We start from the raw sequence: 17,320 nt of genomic DNA on the forward strand, positions 1-17,320 counted from the left end.
TTTCATTTACACATTTGCATGAATCAGACTACACATTGCACACAGTACAATGTTTACTATTGCACCCTGAAGCAGTTCAAACGCAAATTTAAAATAATTAAAGTTTAAACAGTGGAACATAAGAGAGAAACCGTTTTTTATATAGCTGTTGCCAGATGGAGGGAAAAAAACTGTGATTCGTTTTTGATAGAATTGTGAACTTTTGTTATAGGCCTATTACTGCATTAGTTTAATTATAGGCCTATTACTGCATGCATATATATATATATATATATGCCAGGGAGGTTTTGGAAAACACACACATAAAAAAGGTGAGAACAAAAAACAAATGATTATTTTTTTAAACATAATTTACAAAGATATATCACGTATGTTGAATTAATTAATGTTTGTTATGTTAATAAACGGTTGATTCAGGCAAATCCACAGCCACCGATGCAGAAAAACAGAAGCTCATCTTTTCTGTTTTCCGGTGTCCTTCGTCCGTGTGACGTAATGACGCACTCACGTCAAACGGAAATTTGCAGCTGCAATTCTTTCTAGAAAATCTGAAGCCGTTTGTCGCTAGCCCGCTCCAGGTCGGTCTATCGAAGTTTATCTGGGCTTGAACACAGCCGGCCGCCGCGTTGAAGACTAACACACGTATCTGGAAAAAAGTGCGTAGTTTGTGTGTTATCTGCCTTTTGTAGGTCGGAGGTCCCGGTTCTCCTCGTTTAGCGCACTAACTTCACGTTAGCCGAGTCATCTCCGGAGCTAACGCTGTGAGGCTCTAACGTCATGTCGAGAATAGACTACAGCGTGTGGGACCACATCGAGGTGTCAGACGATGAAGATGACATCCACCCCAACATCGACACACCCAGCCTCTTCAGATGGAGACACCAGGTACACGTTTAAATATATGTTGTACTGTAACCTTTAGCTGGTCAGTGTTTCCTGTGCTCACTGCGGGGCTGTGTACCAGTGATGAGATGGTCACAGTGGAGTGGGTAACAACTCTCCAGCTTTCAGGTTGCTGTTCACTTGAAGATTAAGATCCCTCATTAAACTGTTAAGGGTGAACCATAAGGATGCATTTTAGGATCTTTACTTTTCTCTATTTGTATTATTATCATTATTTATGTGCTTAAATGTTTGTTAACGTCCATGTTTAGTGCCTGAGGTCCCCCCTATAACGAGCTGGTGCATTTCAAGTGGTTTATCCTCTAATTAAATTTAGATTGAAATAAAATAAGTTATTTTTGGTGGCCATCCTCCGCCTTCTACCACCTGCTTCTGCATCTGTTGTTGGGACTGATATGCGACTGTATTCATATTTGTTCTTTCAGGCTCGTGTGGAGCGAATGGAAGATTTTGAGAAAAAAGGCGAAGACTTGAAGAAGGCACATGTCGAATGTCGGCGTAAGCTGGCGGAGGCACAGAAGAAAATACAAGAGCTGACTATTTCATCGACCGATGACGCCAAAGCAGAGCTGGGCAAAGCGCAGGCCGAGGAGAAGAAGCTGAAAAAGGAGGAGCGGGATTGGGAGAAGAAGTCGACGGAACATAACCGGGAAGAGAAGAAGATGCCGTGGAACGTCGACACGCTCAGCAAGGAGGGTTTCAGCAAGGTGAGGCAGATGTTCTATGCTAAGCAACACATTTGCAGCAATCTGATGCGCTGCGATTCAAAATTGATTTTGATTTTACTTCTAAAAACACTGCTCCTGTCATTGAAGTGGTCATTGCTTCTGTAGTTTGTCTTTGTGTCCGTGGCTTCATAATGTACTTATCTCTGACTCTGCTTCTGATTCCTGATACTAATCTTTAAACCTCTCCAGTTTGTAACGATGATTCTCTGCTTCCCTCCACAGAGTGTTGTCAATCTCAAACCTGACTCTGCTGATGAGACCGAAGAAGACAAGGAGCGAAAGCACAAAACCTTTGTGGAGAAAAATGAGAAGCAGATCAAACATTTTGGTGAAGATTATTGACATCCATTCATCCATGCATGTTGCAGAGTATTATAGGAAAGTAGATTCATTGCTGTCTTCACTACAGGCATGATGCGACGTTGGGACGACAGCCAGAAGTACCTCTCTGACAACTCTGATCTAGTGTGTGAAGAGACCGCCAACTACCTGGTCATCATGTGCATCGACCTGGAAGTGGAGGAGGTAAAGACGACGACGAAAGTATGTGTTTTAGTGGGCCGTAACTACGAGATACTCTTTATTCACGTTCTTTATTCTTCACTTTGCAGAAACACTCATTGATGGAGCAAGTGGCTCATCAGACCATCGTCATGCAGTTCATTCTAGAGTTGGCCAAAAGCCTCAAGGTGGACCCTCGCGGCTGCTTTCGGCAATTCTTTGCCAAGATCAAGGTGACTTCATTTTATTTGGATGCGACGAAATCGAGTGAAATAGTTCCTCGTGCTTTTTGAACAAAAGTTCCCGGAGCTATGAAGTAAACAGGAACAAACAGACAGCGACTGCTTTACTTTTAATGTTACGAAACTAAGAGAAATTCTTTCTCTTTGTCCTAAATCAATACTAGAGTACTTGTTTTACAGTGCTGTGCGTATTTGACCAATCGGCGATCGTCGTCCTTTAAACCCCACCCCGAATGTTCCCGTACATGTTCCCTCTCTCTCGCTCTTTCACTCGGTATCTCGCTTTAATGCCTCTACTTCTTGTGTTTCATCGTAAAGTGACTTCCTCCTTCGTAACATTTGTACTGGAGCTGTGTTTAGTCCTTTGTCCAGCGTTTTGCTGCGTTCTCTGGTTGAAAATGTCCAGCCTGCTCAGCCTCAGACCAGACCTAGCAGCAGGACGAGAAGTTAAACCGCTGTAGATCAGCAAAGACAAGATTTTCACGGGGTGTTAAGTTGCTCTTTAAGCTCCTGAGTTCCTCAAAAGATTCCTGTCTTGGAAACATCACAATTAATACAAATGCTAATTGAAATATTCAATTAAATGCTCATATTTGACTGCGACCCACACACCAAATGACGTGTCCCCCCTCACAGACCGCAGATCAGCAGTACCAGGATGCTTTCAACGACGAGCTGGACTCATTTAAGGAGCGGGTTCGGGGCCGGGCGAAGATCCGCATCGAGAAGGCCATGAAGGAATACGAGGAAGAGGAGCGACAGAAGCGCCTGGGACCTGGAGGACTCGATCCTGTGGATGTGTACGAGTCCCTGCCAGCTGTAAGTTCTTCAAGAAGCCTCGGCACTCTGCCTTCATGTTATGTTGTTGGTTCATAAAGTGCCTAAAAAAAAAATAAAAAATGCTGTTCTTAATTGCAGGAGATGCAGAAATGCTTTGATGATAAAAACATCCAGCTGTTACAAGATGTTATTAGCAAAATGGACCCGACGGTAGGTTCCCTTGTTGAAGCCGACAGTCTTATTTCTTTTTATGATAAATGTCTGCTGGGGATCATATGTAAATGTATAGTTATGAGTATTTTTCTACCTACTTTGAGTTTGTTAATAAATGTGATTGTTTGAATGATTTAGGAGGCGAAGGTTCACATGAAGCAGTGCATAGAATCGGGCCTCTGGGTCCCCAACTCCAAGACAGACGACGGGGATGAGAAAGAGGAAGACGGTACCTACGAGGAGGTGAAACATGAGCCCGAGGAGGTGAAACAGGAGCCCGAAGAACCGAAGAAGGAATGACCAACATTGATCCCACGATATGTTTCCGCAATGTACCCACCTACTGTATTGCGCCCCCACAATGTGTATGACTAGTTTGCCAATCATGGAACAATGATATAACTTCTGTAAAATGCTAAACTGAGACATGAGGTATTAGTGTTCAGCTAGCTGCACAACTCCGTCACATCAGTAACTCCTGCTGCTCGTGTTTAGGACTTTTATTTGTTTGGACGTCGGCTGTATTCTTCCATGTACTCGTATGCACCCGTCGGTCTGTGTGGGAGAGCCGGCCTGCTTCACTTGTGCTGTCGTATGGTTAAAAATGTTCCAGACGTTTTCAGGTTGTGCATTTATTGAATTGAATGGAAGGGTTTACCAAATTTGTGATTTGTTTTGTTCGACTTTTAAGGCTTTAGCGATCGATGTATTCAGCTGGTTGTTTCCCAGAAGTGACATTTTCTACGAACTTGCTTAACTAATGGTTGAATTATATCCAACTACTCAAAACTCAGGTGTTGTGGTTTTGTCTAGAAACTCGAGGTGTGGGTGCCTTGCTTTTCAAATCATACGATTAAACAGTTAGTCATAAGAGAATAAGCTGTTTAAACACAGAGCAGCTGCATCTGTGCATTGGTTTTCTAATGAAGCATTACATACATGTGACACTCTGTGGTAGTGTGGGTAAATACATATATGGGCTCAGGAACATCACAGTGCACATTAAACAGGAAAAGACAACCAATACTAAACACAAAAGCAGTCCTAGATAGGTGTGGTTGGATTCTACACTTTCACTTTTGATGCTTTTATTTTGAAGGTGACAGAGCTGACATAAAAATCAACAAATATTATGTAAAACAGCTCAAACAAAGGCATTGTTTGTCTATGTTGGATACCACCAAATACCAGAGATGCTCCCAAGTCTGTGTTTTGTGTCCAGGTCAAGTCTCTTATGGTTGCTCAGCACCTGACAAAATATCTAAGGAATTCAAAGTGTTTACTGTTTCATCTCTTCGCATAAGGTGTCAGCATTGACTGGTTGGTTGCTATATGATCACTTTAAACAGGCTATTGCGATGTAATAAGAAAACATTCCTTTAAAGCAGGGGTAGGCAGCATTAACCTTTATACTTTTACATAAGCATACAATAATAACTAACCTATTTTTCAATGACAGTACAACCCTATTATAATTACACTGGGTCTCAGCTGATAATCTACTGTAATTTAACACATCCCTCTAGTCTCACAAGATGCTCACTAGTCACTTTTTTGAGCCCGAGTCTTTCAGGGACCAGGTCAAGTCTCAAATCTGTGTGTGCGACTTCAGTCCAAGTCCCCATCTCTGCTAAACAAGCCAGCTGACAGAAGCTAGTGTAGCTTCTTATTGCAAGCTTTATTCCAAGCTTTAAGATGATTTTATTGTGAAGGATGGCAGCACACGATGAAAGGCAGAACAAACACCATCAAACTTTGACATGACACTGACAAAGGTGGCTACAGATGTCCTGAAATCGACACCAGACATCAAACAGCAGATGCTCATGAAGAAAAGTTGAAATGATGAAATCATGACATCTAGTGAAGAACAGTGGACCTACAACACAACATGACAACTCGATGAACCTGCTTCCTAAAGGCGTGCTTGTGGTTTTGATTTGACTTTGTTTTATGATGGTTGGTGAATAATGATAAAACATCAAAGTGCATTGTTTATATGGACTCATTCCATTCTTAAAACATTTCAGCTCATCGCAGACTAATCGCAGGTGGAGCCGTTACCGTTCATTTATTACACCTGTTATCATCTTATTAAGGCAAAATGACTGCAATGAAAAGGTCTGCTCTGGTCACATTGACAGTGCATTACAACAAGTAAAAGCAAAGTATAATGAAATATATATATATATAATCTATACTGTAGATAATTTTCACTCTTTGTATATATATATGTATTAATCTAAAACAGTTTTACAAATGTATCATTTATGTTTTTATGTAATATTAATCTGCAGAGGAACTAGTAACTAGTTGTCAAATAAATGGAGCGAGGTCAAAATTGTACAGTGCTTCAGTAAATATACTCAATTTCACAACTTTTATCCTCGACGTTTATTTTGAAAGGTCAGCCCGTGTGTGCGTTTACGCGCACGCCTGCCCGAGGGCGCGGCCACGTGAGTTTCAGGAACCATCTCGTCGCAGCTCGCAGTTCACGAAAACCCGAGAGGAGGCGGAGAAGAAGACGAAGAAGAAGAAGAAGAAGGGGGAAATACGCTGAACCATAATGAAGCCTGGCTGTCACTTCGTCTCGCAGTGTCAGCCTCTCGTGTAACATCGTTCACGGCTCTCCGTTAAATGGTAAGATACGGATTTGCCGCACACGTTGCTACGTTTTGGCTGTAATATTGTTTACATATTTCCTTATCACGGCATCGGATATACCGTGAAATGTGCAAGGACGCGTGTTTATGTGCCACTCGGTCACGTAGTCGGTGTGCGTTAAAGTAAATGAATATAAGACACGTAAAGCTGTTATTTGATGCTATAGAGTGTTGCACAATGTAAACAAGTTAGACAAGAAATAACCCCCGGAAGTCCCTTTGACTAATCTCTTTACCTGACGTCATATTTCTTAGTTATCTCCACATTTTTTGGTCATTTGTTGACATCTCAGTTCTCTAAACTAGTCATCGTGTAGAAAGATAAACTATTAAATACGTGATCACAGAAAAGCGCAAAAGTAATGCTTTTGTTTCTGTTTATGAAGGCCTTAATGCGGACGTGATTTATCCAACAGCTGATTAAAGTCATGTACTGTGTTTTACATTCAGTGGTGGAACAACTACTACAGTAGAGAAATACTTTAACAAGTACAAATCCTGCAATCAAAAACGTACTCAATAAAAGTACAGTAGTATTAGAATCAAAATATACTTAAAGTACCAAAGTAAAAGTACTCATTAAGCAGAATTATGTTATTGTATTATAATTATTCACTAATATACATAACTTTACTGGCAGGGTGGGGCTCATTTTACTGTATACACTGTTGAATAGCAGTATTGTCTTGATATTACATAATATAATTTACATACATAATTTATGTATTGATCATATTTTGGATTATTAATTAGGATTTGTAAAAAGTGTAATATTTCCCTCTGACTAGTGAATTAGAAGTATAGTCAAGAATACTCAAGTAAAGAACAAGTACCTCAACACTGTACTTAATTACAGCACTTTGTTACTTTCCACCACTGTTTACATTGATATCTGTGTGTCTATCTGTGTGTGTGTGTGTGTGTGTGTGTGTGTGTGTGTGCGTGTGCGTGCGTGCGTGTGCGTGCGTGCGTGTGTGTCTCAGTGATTTAGCTGCCCCCACCATGTCCAGAAGTGGGTGGTCCAAGCGTTCACAGTCTAGGGCGTCCCCCGGCCTGCGTGAGCCCCCTCAGGGTCCGGGCGTCCATGTTTACCTGTTCTGGTCAAAGGAAGGGGAGAGGTACCTGTCCCACACAGGAGGAAGAGTCACGGCGGAGGAGCTGTGCATCTCTGCTGCAGAGGCTGTAGGTGAGAGTGACCATGCACAGACCACAGGGTGGAGTTCTTGTCTTCATGTGGTGTTTTATCCTGCTGTCTAACATCTGTGCGTTATTCCCCAGGGATAACTCCTCTGTGCCATGTGTTGTTTGCTCTGTACAATCTACAATCCCACTGCTGGTACAGTCCAAACCACGAGTTCAGTCCAGAGGACCCCAGCCTGGTTCTTCTCTACTGTATGAGGTTAGTCTGTGTTTTGATGACGCCGTGTTAGGGAGGCAGAGGAAACGCACTCCGCATCTTCACTTTGTTTCTCTGGTTTCCTTGTAAACTAGGTTTTACTTTCGGAATTGGCACGGACTAAATGACAAGGAGCCGACTGTATCCCGTTATGCTCTCCGATCCGGCACAAGTCCGGGCAGTTCGCCTTTGTTCGAAATCACCGCCTTAGAGTACTTATTCTTCCAGGTTGGTGCTTGAAATAGTTTGAAGGGTTGACTGTGCATCAATGAATTGCTGCTGTCACAAGGATTAAGTGCCGAACGTCTTTTCTTCTGGTGTCTCCAAAAGGCTAAATATGAATTTGTGAACGAGGTGGTGCAGATGGAAGACGTTCAAACGGAGGACGAGCAAAGTCGCTTAAAAAATGAGAGCTTGGGGATGGCTGTGCTTCAACTCTCGCACCAGTCGATGCAAACCGGCTGCACCTTACAAGATGTTGCCGAAAAAGTCAGGTAATTACTGTGGAAGGAGTGCATACGGTACGGTGAAATAGTAATGGTTAATAACTGCACTTAAAAGGAACGTCTGGATGTTTTGACCTGTCTAGCCTGGGAATCAAACCCCGGCCCCTCTGGCTGTGAGGCAACTTTTGTTGTTAGGCGACCAAGCCACCACTGTGCACCGTAAGGTGTTTAAAAACCGCTGCCGCAGCAGTACATTGCTGCGCTCCTGTGCTGTTTCTCCAAACTCCATCTACTGTAGTACTACACTACACTGACTGTGGATAAGTACCTTATAAAACATGGAGACTATCCCTTTAAATCTGTTAACATATTTAACAACAAATACCTTAAATGGCTTGTATTAATTTGAATATGTTCTTTATATGATGATGATTTGTCTCGTTATAATGAGGTTGTGTGTTGTGCTGTTACTTCTATCCTATTTTCTGCTCCTGTGATAATCCAGTTTCTCATCAAAGCTTTTTATCTAATTTAATCTCCAGGTAACATCAAAACATCTATTTTTTTCTTTCAGCTTCCTGCAGTGCATTCCAAAGTCTTTCGCCAAACACATTTCCAAAGACAACTTCCTGACAAAAATCCGGATCCGGCGGGTTTTTGCAGAGTTCGTGCGGACCTTCCAGCAGCACACCGTGGACACGGGGCGACTGGGCGCCCAGGAGATCATGTATAAGTACATCTCCACCCTCGAACACTTGGCGCCACGCTTTGGAACAGAGACCTTCACCGTGTCACACCTGGAGCTGAGAGATGACGGGACTGGAAGCAGCTCTTACTTTAACACCAGCCATTGCCAGGGTGCCTCCAAAGACGACTTCATAGGCCCCGCCACCCACGAGATACTGGTGTCTGGCACCAAGGCGATTCAGTGGAGGAAGGTGTCCGAGCAAAAGGTTTGTCAAAGCGTCATTACAACCTCCTGACGGTGTAATTCTGTGCCATGCGGACAGTTTGTTTAATTCAGTGTCTTTACCTAGGCGCTGGCCAACACCTACTTCAGGAACGACTACATGAAGAACAAAAAGCAACAGTCCAGCCAGCCCAATGCGAACGCTCCGAATAAATGGATCTCCTTCTGTGATTTCCCTGAAATAACTCACATAGCCATCACTGGAAATAATGTGTGCATTAGCACTCTGGATAGCCGCTGCTTGGTGAGAGTACTTGTTTACCCCTTTATGTACAAGCTGCCGTGCATTTATTTAATTGGTAAAAATTGGCTTGTGGTGCATTAGTCCAATTGATATGCTGCATATTAGTCATTGTACTGATCAGAGTGAATATACAGTACAGTATGCCTGGATCCTCATGTGTTCTATACTGTATGTTTACGACTATCAGAGCTTTGGCTTTTTGTTCAGCTTCAGGCTTTTTGTCATGTTTTGAATTTGTATGCGTCTGTAGGTGGGAGCTCTGATTGTAAGCTAGTGGTGTTTCTGTGTGTGTGTGTGTGTGTGTGTGTGTGTGTGTGTGTGTGTGTAGGAGGTTCAGATGAACTCCAGCCAGGAGGCCCGTTCCTTCATCTCCCTCCTAGATGGATACAACCGGCTGACTGCATTCGCCCACCACTATCTTTGTCATGAAGTGGCTCCCCCAAGGGTAGTGCTGAGTGTAACAAATGGACTGCATGGACCTATGCAGTGAGTTGTTTTTTTTTTCTTCTCCTCTCACACATCTGCACGTACAGACACAAGCAGGCTTTAGAGAAACACGGCGCGTTATATCACAACTCTGGTGTGCTTCCAGTGATGATTTCGTGCTGCTGAAGCTGAAAAAGGCTGCAGAGGAGGGAGCTTTCCTCGTACGCTGGAGTGCTCTCGATTATCGCCGCATCATCCTCGCTGTCCTGAACAAAAACGAGGTAAGTTCAACACCCACGCTTCCTCTCTGGAAATGATGGCAGTGCAGCGATGGTGAAAATTGTGCCTGTTTTTTGCTCGTAGAACGGGTCGAAGCCAAGCCACAAGCAGTTTCGGATTCACCTCAAGGGTTCGATGTTCTGTCTGGAAGGCTGGGATCGAGAATTCTCCAATATGAAGGAGCTCATGGAAAGCCTCAAGTCCTTTGTGCTCAAGTCTGGTTCAGACAGCTTTACCGTCAGGAAATGCTGTCTGCCAAAACAAGCAGGTTTGTGTTTATTGGGCTTAGTTACTCTGGTGTTCTGGGATATTTAGGTCTCAACGTGTGTGTTTGTGTGCTGTAGAGCTGTCCAACCTGCTGGTGATGAGGCAAGGTGTCCACACTGCCCCCCTCACCCTGAACATGACCCAGCTACGCTTCCACCAGATCAAGGACAAAGAAATCGTACAGGTGATAGAGACACACTTCATCTGTTCCACCTGACCCGCTCTGTGGTTCTGCGGCTCTGTGACTGACAACTGGGTGTTGTGTTCATGAACAGGAACAGCATCTGGGCTGCGGAACCAGAACCAACATCTTCTCGGGACGTCTGCTGGTGCGAGGTGGGGGAGAAAATGACGAGGATGACGAGTTCAACAACAACTCCGCTGACCGCAATGGGATCCAAGTGGTTCTCAAGATTCTAGACCAGAGCGATAAAGACATTGATATAGTAGGTTATGTGGTCTTTAACAGCCTTTAAGGGGTAATTGGATGTGTTGTAGTGAGGTTGTATGAGGTACTTAACCATAGTCAATCTACTAGCTGCAGTAGATGAGGTTAGACAGGAGTACCAACGCAGGAGCAAAGCAATGTTCTGCTGAGGACGTATTTTAGACACCTAAAAAAAATGTTTTCGAACAGGGAAATGAAACCGTTGCATCAATCTTTGCACCTGCCAAAGCCACCAGACTTTATTTTAACTTGCAGGACAAGGGGTTGCTGGTGTACCTCTGCCTTGATCGGTTAGTTTGTTTGTGTTATTGTGTGACTTAGTTGAATTTGAACGAACCAAAGTCGCGCAATAACACGAACAAACTAACCGATCGAGGCAGCGGTAGACCAGCATGCACCAATGGGTGTCTACAATACGTCCTCAGCAGTACACTGCTTTGACTCCTGTCTGTTTCTCCAAGCTCCATCTACTCCATCTAAAGCACTGAGTAGATAAGTACTTCATACAACCCCACTTAAAAACACCTGAACTATTCCTTAAAGCTAACCAACACTCAAAAGGAGTGGCAGTGGCAGTGTGCATGTGTATTAACATCTCAACTCTTTACTCTCCTTTTGTGTTTCTCAGGGGTTTTTGGAAACTGCAAGCCTCATGAGCCAGGTATCCCACTGTCACCTGGTGTTTATACACGGTGTGTCAGTCAAAGGATCTGAAAGTAAGAGCAATGACACCGCTCACCTTCACAAACTGACTTCCTCATTTGCTACTTCCTCATCACACACACACACACACACACGCGATTGGTGTCTTTAGTCAAATTCCCGACCCCACTACAGAGCGAGTCGTGACGCAGATGCAAAACGACACGCAAGCCTGTTGGGTTTGAAAGAGGATGCTGCTTGTTTGTTTACATTTTTCTCTTGGTGACACCAAAGACCTCTCATACTTTGTTTTTACCTTCACAGACATCATGGTGGAAGAATTTGTGGAGTTTGGGCCTTTGGATGTTTTCCTTCGCAAAGAAAAGGCATCAGTGACGCCTCAGTGGAAATTCGTTGTCGCAAAACAACTCGCCAGTGCCCTCAATTATCTTGTGAGTTCAAATACTGCTTTGTTTAGTTTCTGTATGCCACAGATTATAAGATTCAATACAATTCACTTGCACGACCACACAGCTAAATGGTCATTAAAGTGAAATAATCCAGTTGTGCAGCTCTCCAACTGCTTGCGTGCCGAGCTTTGAGTCTTGAGCTGCAGGCAGGAAATGAAATAATCGTATTATCAGACTCAACTTTACGATAAGTGCTGCAAGTAAAGTTAATTTTTCCCCCCCGATAACTAACAGCATTGATAGTCTGTGTTACACTTATTATAATGACACTCACGGCATCCCAGATATGTTCAACACCAGTATTGTTTTCATCACTGTAGGAGACCAAACGGCTGGTTCATGGAAACGTCTGTGCCAAGAACATTCTGGTGGTGCGGCGTGGTCTGGAGCACGGCATCACTCCCTTTGTCAAGCTGAGCGACCCGGGAATTTCCCTAAGTCTCCTTTCAAGGGAAGGTCAGTACCAGAAACTCCTCATTAACCTCACTCTGTGAGAAAGAGTCCTTTGAGCTTCAGAGTGTGTTTTCTGTGACGTTCTGCCTTTTTCTAATCAGATCACATCACGGGAAACTTCAACCCGACCATTTCCTGTGACTTATTTCCTGTTGTCTTGCAGTTTTATCTCAGAATGGGCCTTAAAATATGAAGTTTGGTCAACAGAGATGGGCAAAATATTCATGACACAAATATTTCTATTCCTATTTTATTTGCATATCTAAATGAGGTGACAGAACATTTTACCAAGATAAGAAAAAAACATCTGGTTTTAAAAATGAGAAACATAAACAAACCACATGAATATCAAATAATACAATTTAGATTATTATATGTTTTAATTATATTAAGATCAGATTCAATTATTAAGGAGAGTAACTATAATGATTTGATTAATAATTCATACTGTTGGTCCGTTGATCCCACTAAGACGATAAAAGCTCTCTGATTCTTTGCACACTGCTCTTAATGCTTTCTGATTCTCCTGTAACGCTGGAAAATCACATCTTTATTTCACTGAACCTCCATTTCTTCTTCTTCTTCTTCCAGCCTTTTTTTGGGCTACCTCTCCAATTCTTGGGCATCTGCCAGAGAGTTTGCACACGTCACACAACAGCCGCCCTTCTATAATGTACATTACGTTACCTGTGTTAATATAAACCATCAGCCACACAACTTCAATTTATGATCAAGTGGGATTCAATATTCAGAACACCTGAGCAACAGCTTAGAGTTTATGTAGTAAGAGCCCTTATTTCTTCTTTTAACAGAGAATAGAAGAAATGAGTACAATGATGAAATCTATCTTAAAGTCTTTGGAGGTGTTTTTGTTTTTTAACCGTCTCCGATCACTTTTGTCTGGAGTCTATGAACAAGCTTTTCCCAAAGCAGAGAAGAGCAAAGACCTGATATCATCAAGCAGCATCTCAAACTAAATTCTTCCCCCAGCGCTTGAGATCACCGTAACATGATACGTGTACGTCCTGTCATTTTAAATCTCTCTGTTGTGCACTGCAGAGCGTCTTGAGCGTATCCCGTGGATCGCCCCCGAGTGCGTTGACAGCGGCTCTCACATCTGCAGCGCCGCCGACCAGTGGAGCTTTGGCGTCACGGTGCTCGAAATCTGCAACAATGGCGATCTCCCCATGAGCGGTGGCACATTGTCCGAGGTAGGCCCCTTTTTTATTTCTCCTCCAACAGCCGCACGAGCCGTGCCTTCTCATTCTATCCCTTCTGGCTCCTAATTGCCACACTGTAACCCTCCCCGAACAGAAAGAGCGCTTCTATCAGCAAAAGGGCCGTTTGGCCGAACCTTCGTCCCAGGAACTGGCCAGCTTCATCAGCATGTGTTTGACCTACGAGCCTTTGGAGAGGCCTTCGTTCCACACTGTGCTCAGAGATCTCACAGAACTCATGATCAAAAGTGGGTCTTTACTTGCTCAAATTGCTTTTTCCTCCAACCCACCTGTGTGCATTCGATAACGTGTTGTTGTTTCCTTCTGCTCACAGACCCTGATATATCCCCCAGTGAACCTCTCCCTGACACAGACCCCAGCGTGTTCCACAAACGCTACCTGAAAAAGATGCGGGACTTAGGAGAGGTAAGTTTTAACACCACATTGCCTGTAGTTTTTCTTCTTCCTGTCGCGTCAAGAGAGAGTAATCCACCTGCTTGTTGCTCTGTCTGCAGGGTCACTTTGGAAAGGTGACTCTCTACCTGTATGACCCGGCCAACGACGGGACGGGAGAGCGCGTGGCAGTGAAGGCTTTGAAACAAGAGAACAGCCAGGTTTCTGAGGGCTGGATGAAGGAGATTCAGATCCTGAGGTCTCTCTATCACAGCAACATCGTCAAGTACAAGGGCTGCTGTACTGAACTGGGTGAGGCCTCGACTGTCACCTGTCTGCTTCAAATAGGTTTATTGAAATACATACAACGATATACAGTGTTCTCTTCCAGCTTGCAGAGCTTCAGTAGATGACTGATTGATTTTTGATCCCTGCTGTTCTTCTGAAAATAATGAAAATCTATAGAAAGTGCAACACGGTTTCCCTTGTATGTCAATATTTTGAGCTTTCAACACACATCATGCTGAGCACCAGGCAGCAGGTAATAGAAGTAGGAGGATAAGCCCTGTTGCATTGTCCACTGACAGGAGGAACAGTTGTGCAGCTGATTATGGAGTACCTTCCTCTGGGGAGTCTGCGAGATTACCTTCCCAAACGCAAACTGGGAGTGCCCCAGTGCCTCATGTTCGCTCAGCAGATCTGTCAGGTGAGTTTAGGTGGTTTTTTGTACTTTGTGCTAATCGTCTATTTTGCTTAGTTTTCCAACATTCCTGGTGCTGTGTGTCTGGTTATGTTCTGTAGTAGATAATGCATCAAACTAAGCTTTAATTCATTCTGTAGTTTAGTAGCACTGGCATTATATTTTTCTCTCAGCTACCAGGAAATAATCACTTGGCATGTTGTTGATTGTCGCATCATTTGCATCATATTTCCAGCCGGCTCTGACATTGTAAACTTGTCATTTTATGATTGAATTTACATGTTATTGTTTATGATAAACGCAATATTCAATGTTGCTTTTTATAAAGTATGATACACTTTGTGTTTGATAAATTATGTTGGAGAAAGATGTTAAAGCCATGCGGGTAAATAGTAATATCAGCATGCTAACATGCTCACAGTGACGATGCTAACGTGCTGATGTTTAACAGCTTTAATGTTTACCGTGTTCAGTGTAGCATCTTAAAGGAAAAGTCAGCAAGATTTGTCATTTGGGGAACATGAATGTCTGTAATCTGTCCAGTAGCTGTGGAGACGTTTCAGGCTGGACCAAAGTGATGGACAGACCGACCTGATATGTGCCGCTAGCACGGCTAAGGATCACATGCTATAGGAGACTTTAAAGGACAACCATTCAAAAACATTGTACTCTGCTGTTTCTCTACACTGTTATAGTATTTCGATTCAACGTCCACATTTTGCCGCCTCTGAGTAATTGCATCCATCTGTTCTTTCTGTTCTCTTTTTAAGGGGATGGAGTACTTGCACGCTAAGCGATACATCCATCGAGACCTAGCTGCTCGTAATGTCTTGGTGGAAAACGACAGTTTGGTGAAGATCGGAGACTTTGGCCTGACGAAATACATCCCTGAAGGCGAGATCTACTATCGTGTTCGAGAGGACGGGGACAGTCCGGTGTACTGGTGGGTTCATGCAGCACTTTGCAGTCTTATTCAATGCTTTGTTTTCGGACTTTGGTAACTAAACTGTATTTTTTTTTGTGCTGTATAGGTATGCCATTGAGTGCTTGAAGGAGAGTAAATTTTCCTTTTCCTCTGACATTTGGTCCTTTGGCGTTACGTTGTATGAGATCCTGACCCGCTGTGACAACCGGCAGAGCCCTCCAACGGTACGTCACGACTCAAACCTGCTCATGTGAGACTAATGGAGTTAAGTTTGAGTCCCTGTGTTTAATGCACAATGTACTCTGTTTTTGTAGAAGTTCAATGATATGATGCAAGCCCAAGGACAGATGACTGTGATGGTGCTCATAAGACTGTTGGATAAACAGATGCGATTGCCTCGTCCCAAAGACTGCCCTCATGAGGTAACGTGTCCTTTTAAACAATATTGACATTTAATTGGCATTATGAGAAACCTGATATTTTCACAATTACTATTATTTTTTTTAACCAACAGGTGAGGATGTTGATGGAGCAGTGTTGGGCTGCAGATCCGGCAAAACGGCCATCATTCGGATCCCTCATCGAACAGTTTGAGGCTATTTGCCAAACATACATCTGGCAGTCGAATATAAACTTTTCTTTGGCTCAGATTTGATTTTTTGTATCTATATGTCATCACTTTGCCACTATGGCCACCAGGGGTGGCATTTTAGGGGGCTGAAGCCCCCCTAAAATGTTCTTCAGCCCCCCAAATAATTTGGCATTATTGGCTTTAAAAAAAAAAAAAGAAGAAAAAAAATATATATATTTTATTTTGGTGATGTCCATGTGAGAAACAATAGTTTAATTTAATGACAAGTTATTTATAACTCTAACATGCTACATATGTGCGTGCGTTCTGGTTTGTATGTTTTCTCCCCCCTTCAAATTACAATCCAATAGCCGATCATCATACTTAACGATATAAAGTTGACACCGTCAGGTCCATTCTCCATCCATTGTGTGCGGCCCCTTTAAGAATTAGGATTTGGGAGTGACGCGGATATTCTTTATTTGAGAAAAGTTCATATTTGTGTTGTCAAATTTCACTATGACCCAGAAATTATCTTGTGTTATATACTGAATGCAAGCAAAACTACAGAGCAAAATCACACTCTTTCTGATTGAAAAGGGCTGATCTATGAACTGTCTGAAATAATGGATATCCGCGGCCCCAAATGGGCCCCAAAAACAATTGCCGCAAACATGCCACTCCCCTTGGGGCTAAGCCCCCCCTTTCTTTGAATCCTAGAAACGCCCCTGATGGCCACCATATGTTTCAGGGTAGTAGAGTTTCCTGCTGTGCAATGCCTGCTGCCTCCATTCTCACAGATGTCTTTACAGGTTTCTTTTTGATAATACCACACTGCGATTCACTCATATGTGATATCAACACAATGATAAACTCAGTGTGTGGTTTTTTTTTTTTTTCATGGCTGATGAGATGAAGTTAATGAAGAATGGCGATGCCTTTGGCAAGTGTAAGCTTCTGCCTTTCCAAAGTTCTAGGTTTGCATATATAACACAGTTAGTATTAAGAAAACCGGACATTACTATCTTTCATTTCCTGTTTGTACATTTCTTTGTGTGTATGTTAACTTTGTGTTTCATTTGGTATAAACCAAAAGAACAAAGTCAGAATCTAATAAAACATTTTTCACTTGCCCTTTTATTGAGGACTGAAACGGATTGATGCATGTGTCAAAAATGTCAGATCTTTGTCCACATTTCCACTGGACAGCCACAGTCGTGTACACCGCTAAAGTCACACTGTAAACATAACAGACTTGCTGCAAGCGTCTCACCGTGTTTGAATGGAAAGTGCACAAAGGACCAAAAGCTAGTATGAGGAATGTATCACAGTAGTAAGGAACACCGTCTGCTGAGACTCTGCATGTGTACTGTGGTGCTGGGAACATACAACTTACCAGCCAGCCAACACAATTACCAGGGGGCATTAAGATGTAAAAAAAAA

General features: G+C 42.9%; 2 protein-coding genes across 2 annotated transcripts; both read left to right on the plus strand.

Annotated features, from left to right (window-relative positions):
• Positions 1-495: 495 nt before the first annotated feature.
• On the plus strand, positions 496-4,156 carry LOC116391502 (cell division cycle 37, HSP90 cochaperone). The gene is made up of 8 exons (XM_031862153.1): positions 496-885; positions 1,329-1,610; positions 1,854-1,959; positions 2,041-2,156; positions 2,243-2,365; positions 3,011-3,193; positions 3,293-3,364; positions 3,506-4,156. The coding sequence occupies exons 1-8, from the start codon at positions 778-780 to the stop codon at positions 3,665-3,667; spliced, it is 1,152 nt and encodes a 383-aa protein (XP_031718013.1). The 5' UTR covers positions 496-777; the 3' UTR covers positions 3,668-4,156.
• Positions 4,157-5,883: 1,727 nt separating this feature from the next.
• tyk2 (tyrosine kinase 2) lies at positions 5,884-16,093 on the plus strand. Its single transcript, XM_031862261.1, has 24 exons — positions 5,884-6,007; positions 7,014-7,216; positions 7,309-7,429; positions 7,522-7,654; positions 7,757-7,920; positions 8,447-8,825; positions 8,910-9,086; positions 9,415-9,572; positions 9,679-9,793; positions 9,876-10,059; positions 10,136-10,242; positions 10,334-10,504; positions 11,135-11,222; positions 11,473-11,600; positions 11,939-12,074; positions 13,131-13,282; positions 13,386-13,536; positions 13,623-13,714; positions 13,804-13,993; positions 14,269-14,387; positions 15,152-15,324; positions 15,413-15,530; positions 15,621-15,728; positions 15,821-16,093. The coding sequence occupies exons 2-24, from the start codon at positions 7,033-7,035 to the stop codon at positions 15,959-15,961; spliced, it is 3,489 nt and encodes a 1,162-aa protein (XP_031718121.1). The 5' UTR covers positions 5,884-6,007; positions 7,014-7,032; the 3' UTR covers positions 15,962-16,093.
• Positions 16,094-17,320: the final 1,227 nt, after the last annotated feature.

This window comes from Anarrhichthys ocellatus, unplaced genomic scaffold (genome assembly GCF_004355925.1).
Source record: "Anarrhichthys ocellatus isolate YVR2014 unplaced genomic scaffold, GSC_Weel_1.0 scaffold26, whole genome shotgun sequence".
In the NCBI taxonomy this organism is placed as follows: Eukaryota; Metazoa; Chordata; class Actinopteri; order Perciformes; family Anarhichadidae; genus Anarrhichthys; species Anarrhichthys ocellatus.

Coding starts and splice junctions, on each gene's coding strand:
- LOC116391502 (XM_031862153.1), top strand. CDS start 778: ATGTCGAGAATAGACTACAGCGTGTGGGACCACATCGAGGTGTCAGAC. Junction 2,157..2,242: donor TCGACCTGGAAGTGGAGGAG/GTAAAGACGACG, acceptor TTCACTTTGCAG/AAACACTCATTGATGGAGCA. Junction 3,194..3,292: donor TGTACGAGTCCCTGCCAGCT/GTAAGTTCTTCA, acceptor TCTTAATTGCAG/GAGATGCAGAAATGCTTTGA.
- tyk2 (XM_031862261.1), top strand. CDS start 7,033: ATGTCCAGAAGTGGGTGGTCCAAGCGTTCACAGTCTAGGGCGTCCCCC. Junction 13,715..13,803: donor AGATGCGGGACTTAGGAGAG/GTAAGTTTTAAC, acceptor CTCTGTCTGCAG/GGTCACTTTGGAAAGGTGAC. Junction 15,729..15,820: donor CCAAAGACTGCCCTCATGAG/GTAACGTGTCCT, acceptor TTTAACCAACAG/GTGAGGATGTTGATGGAGCA.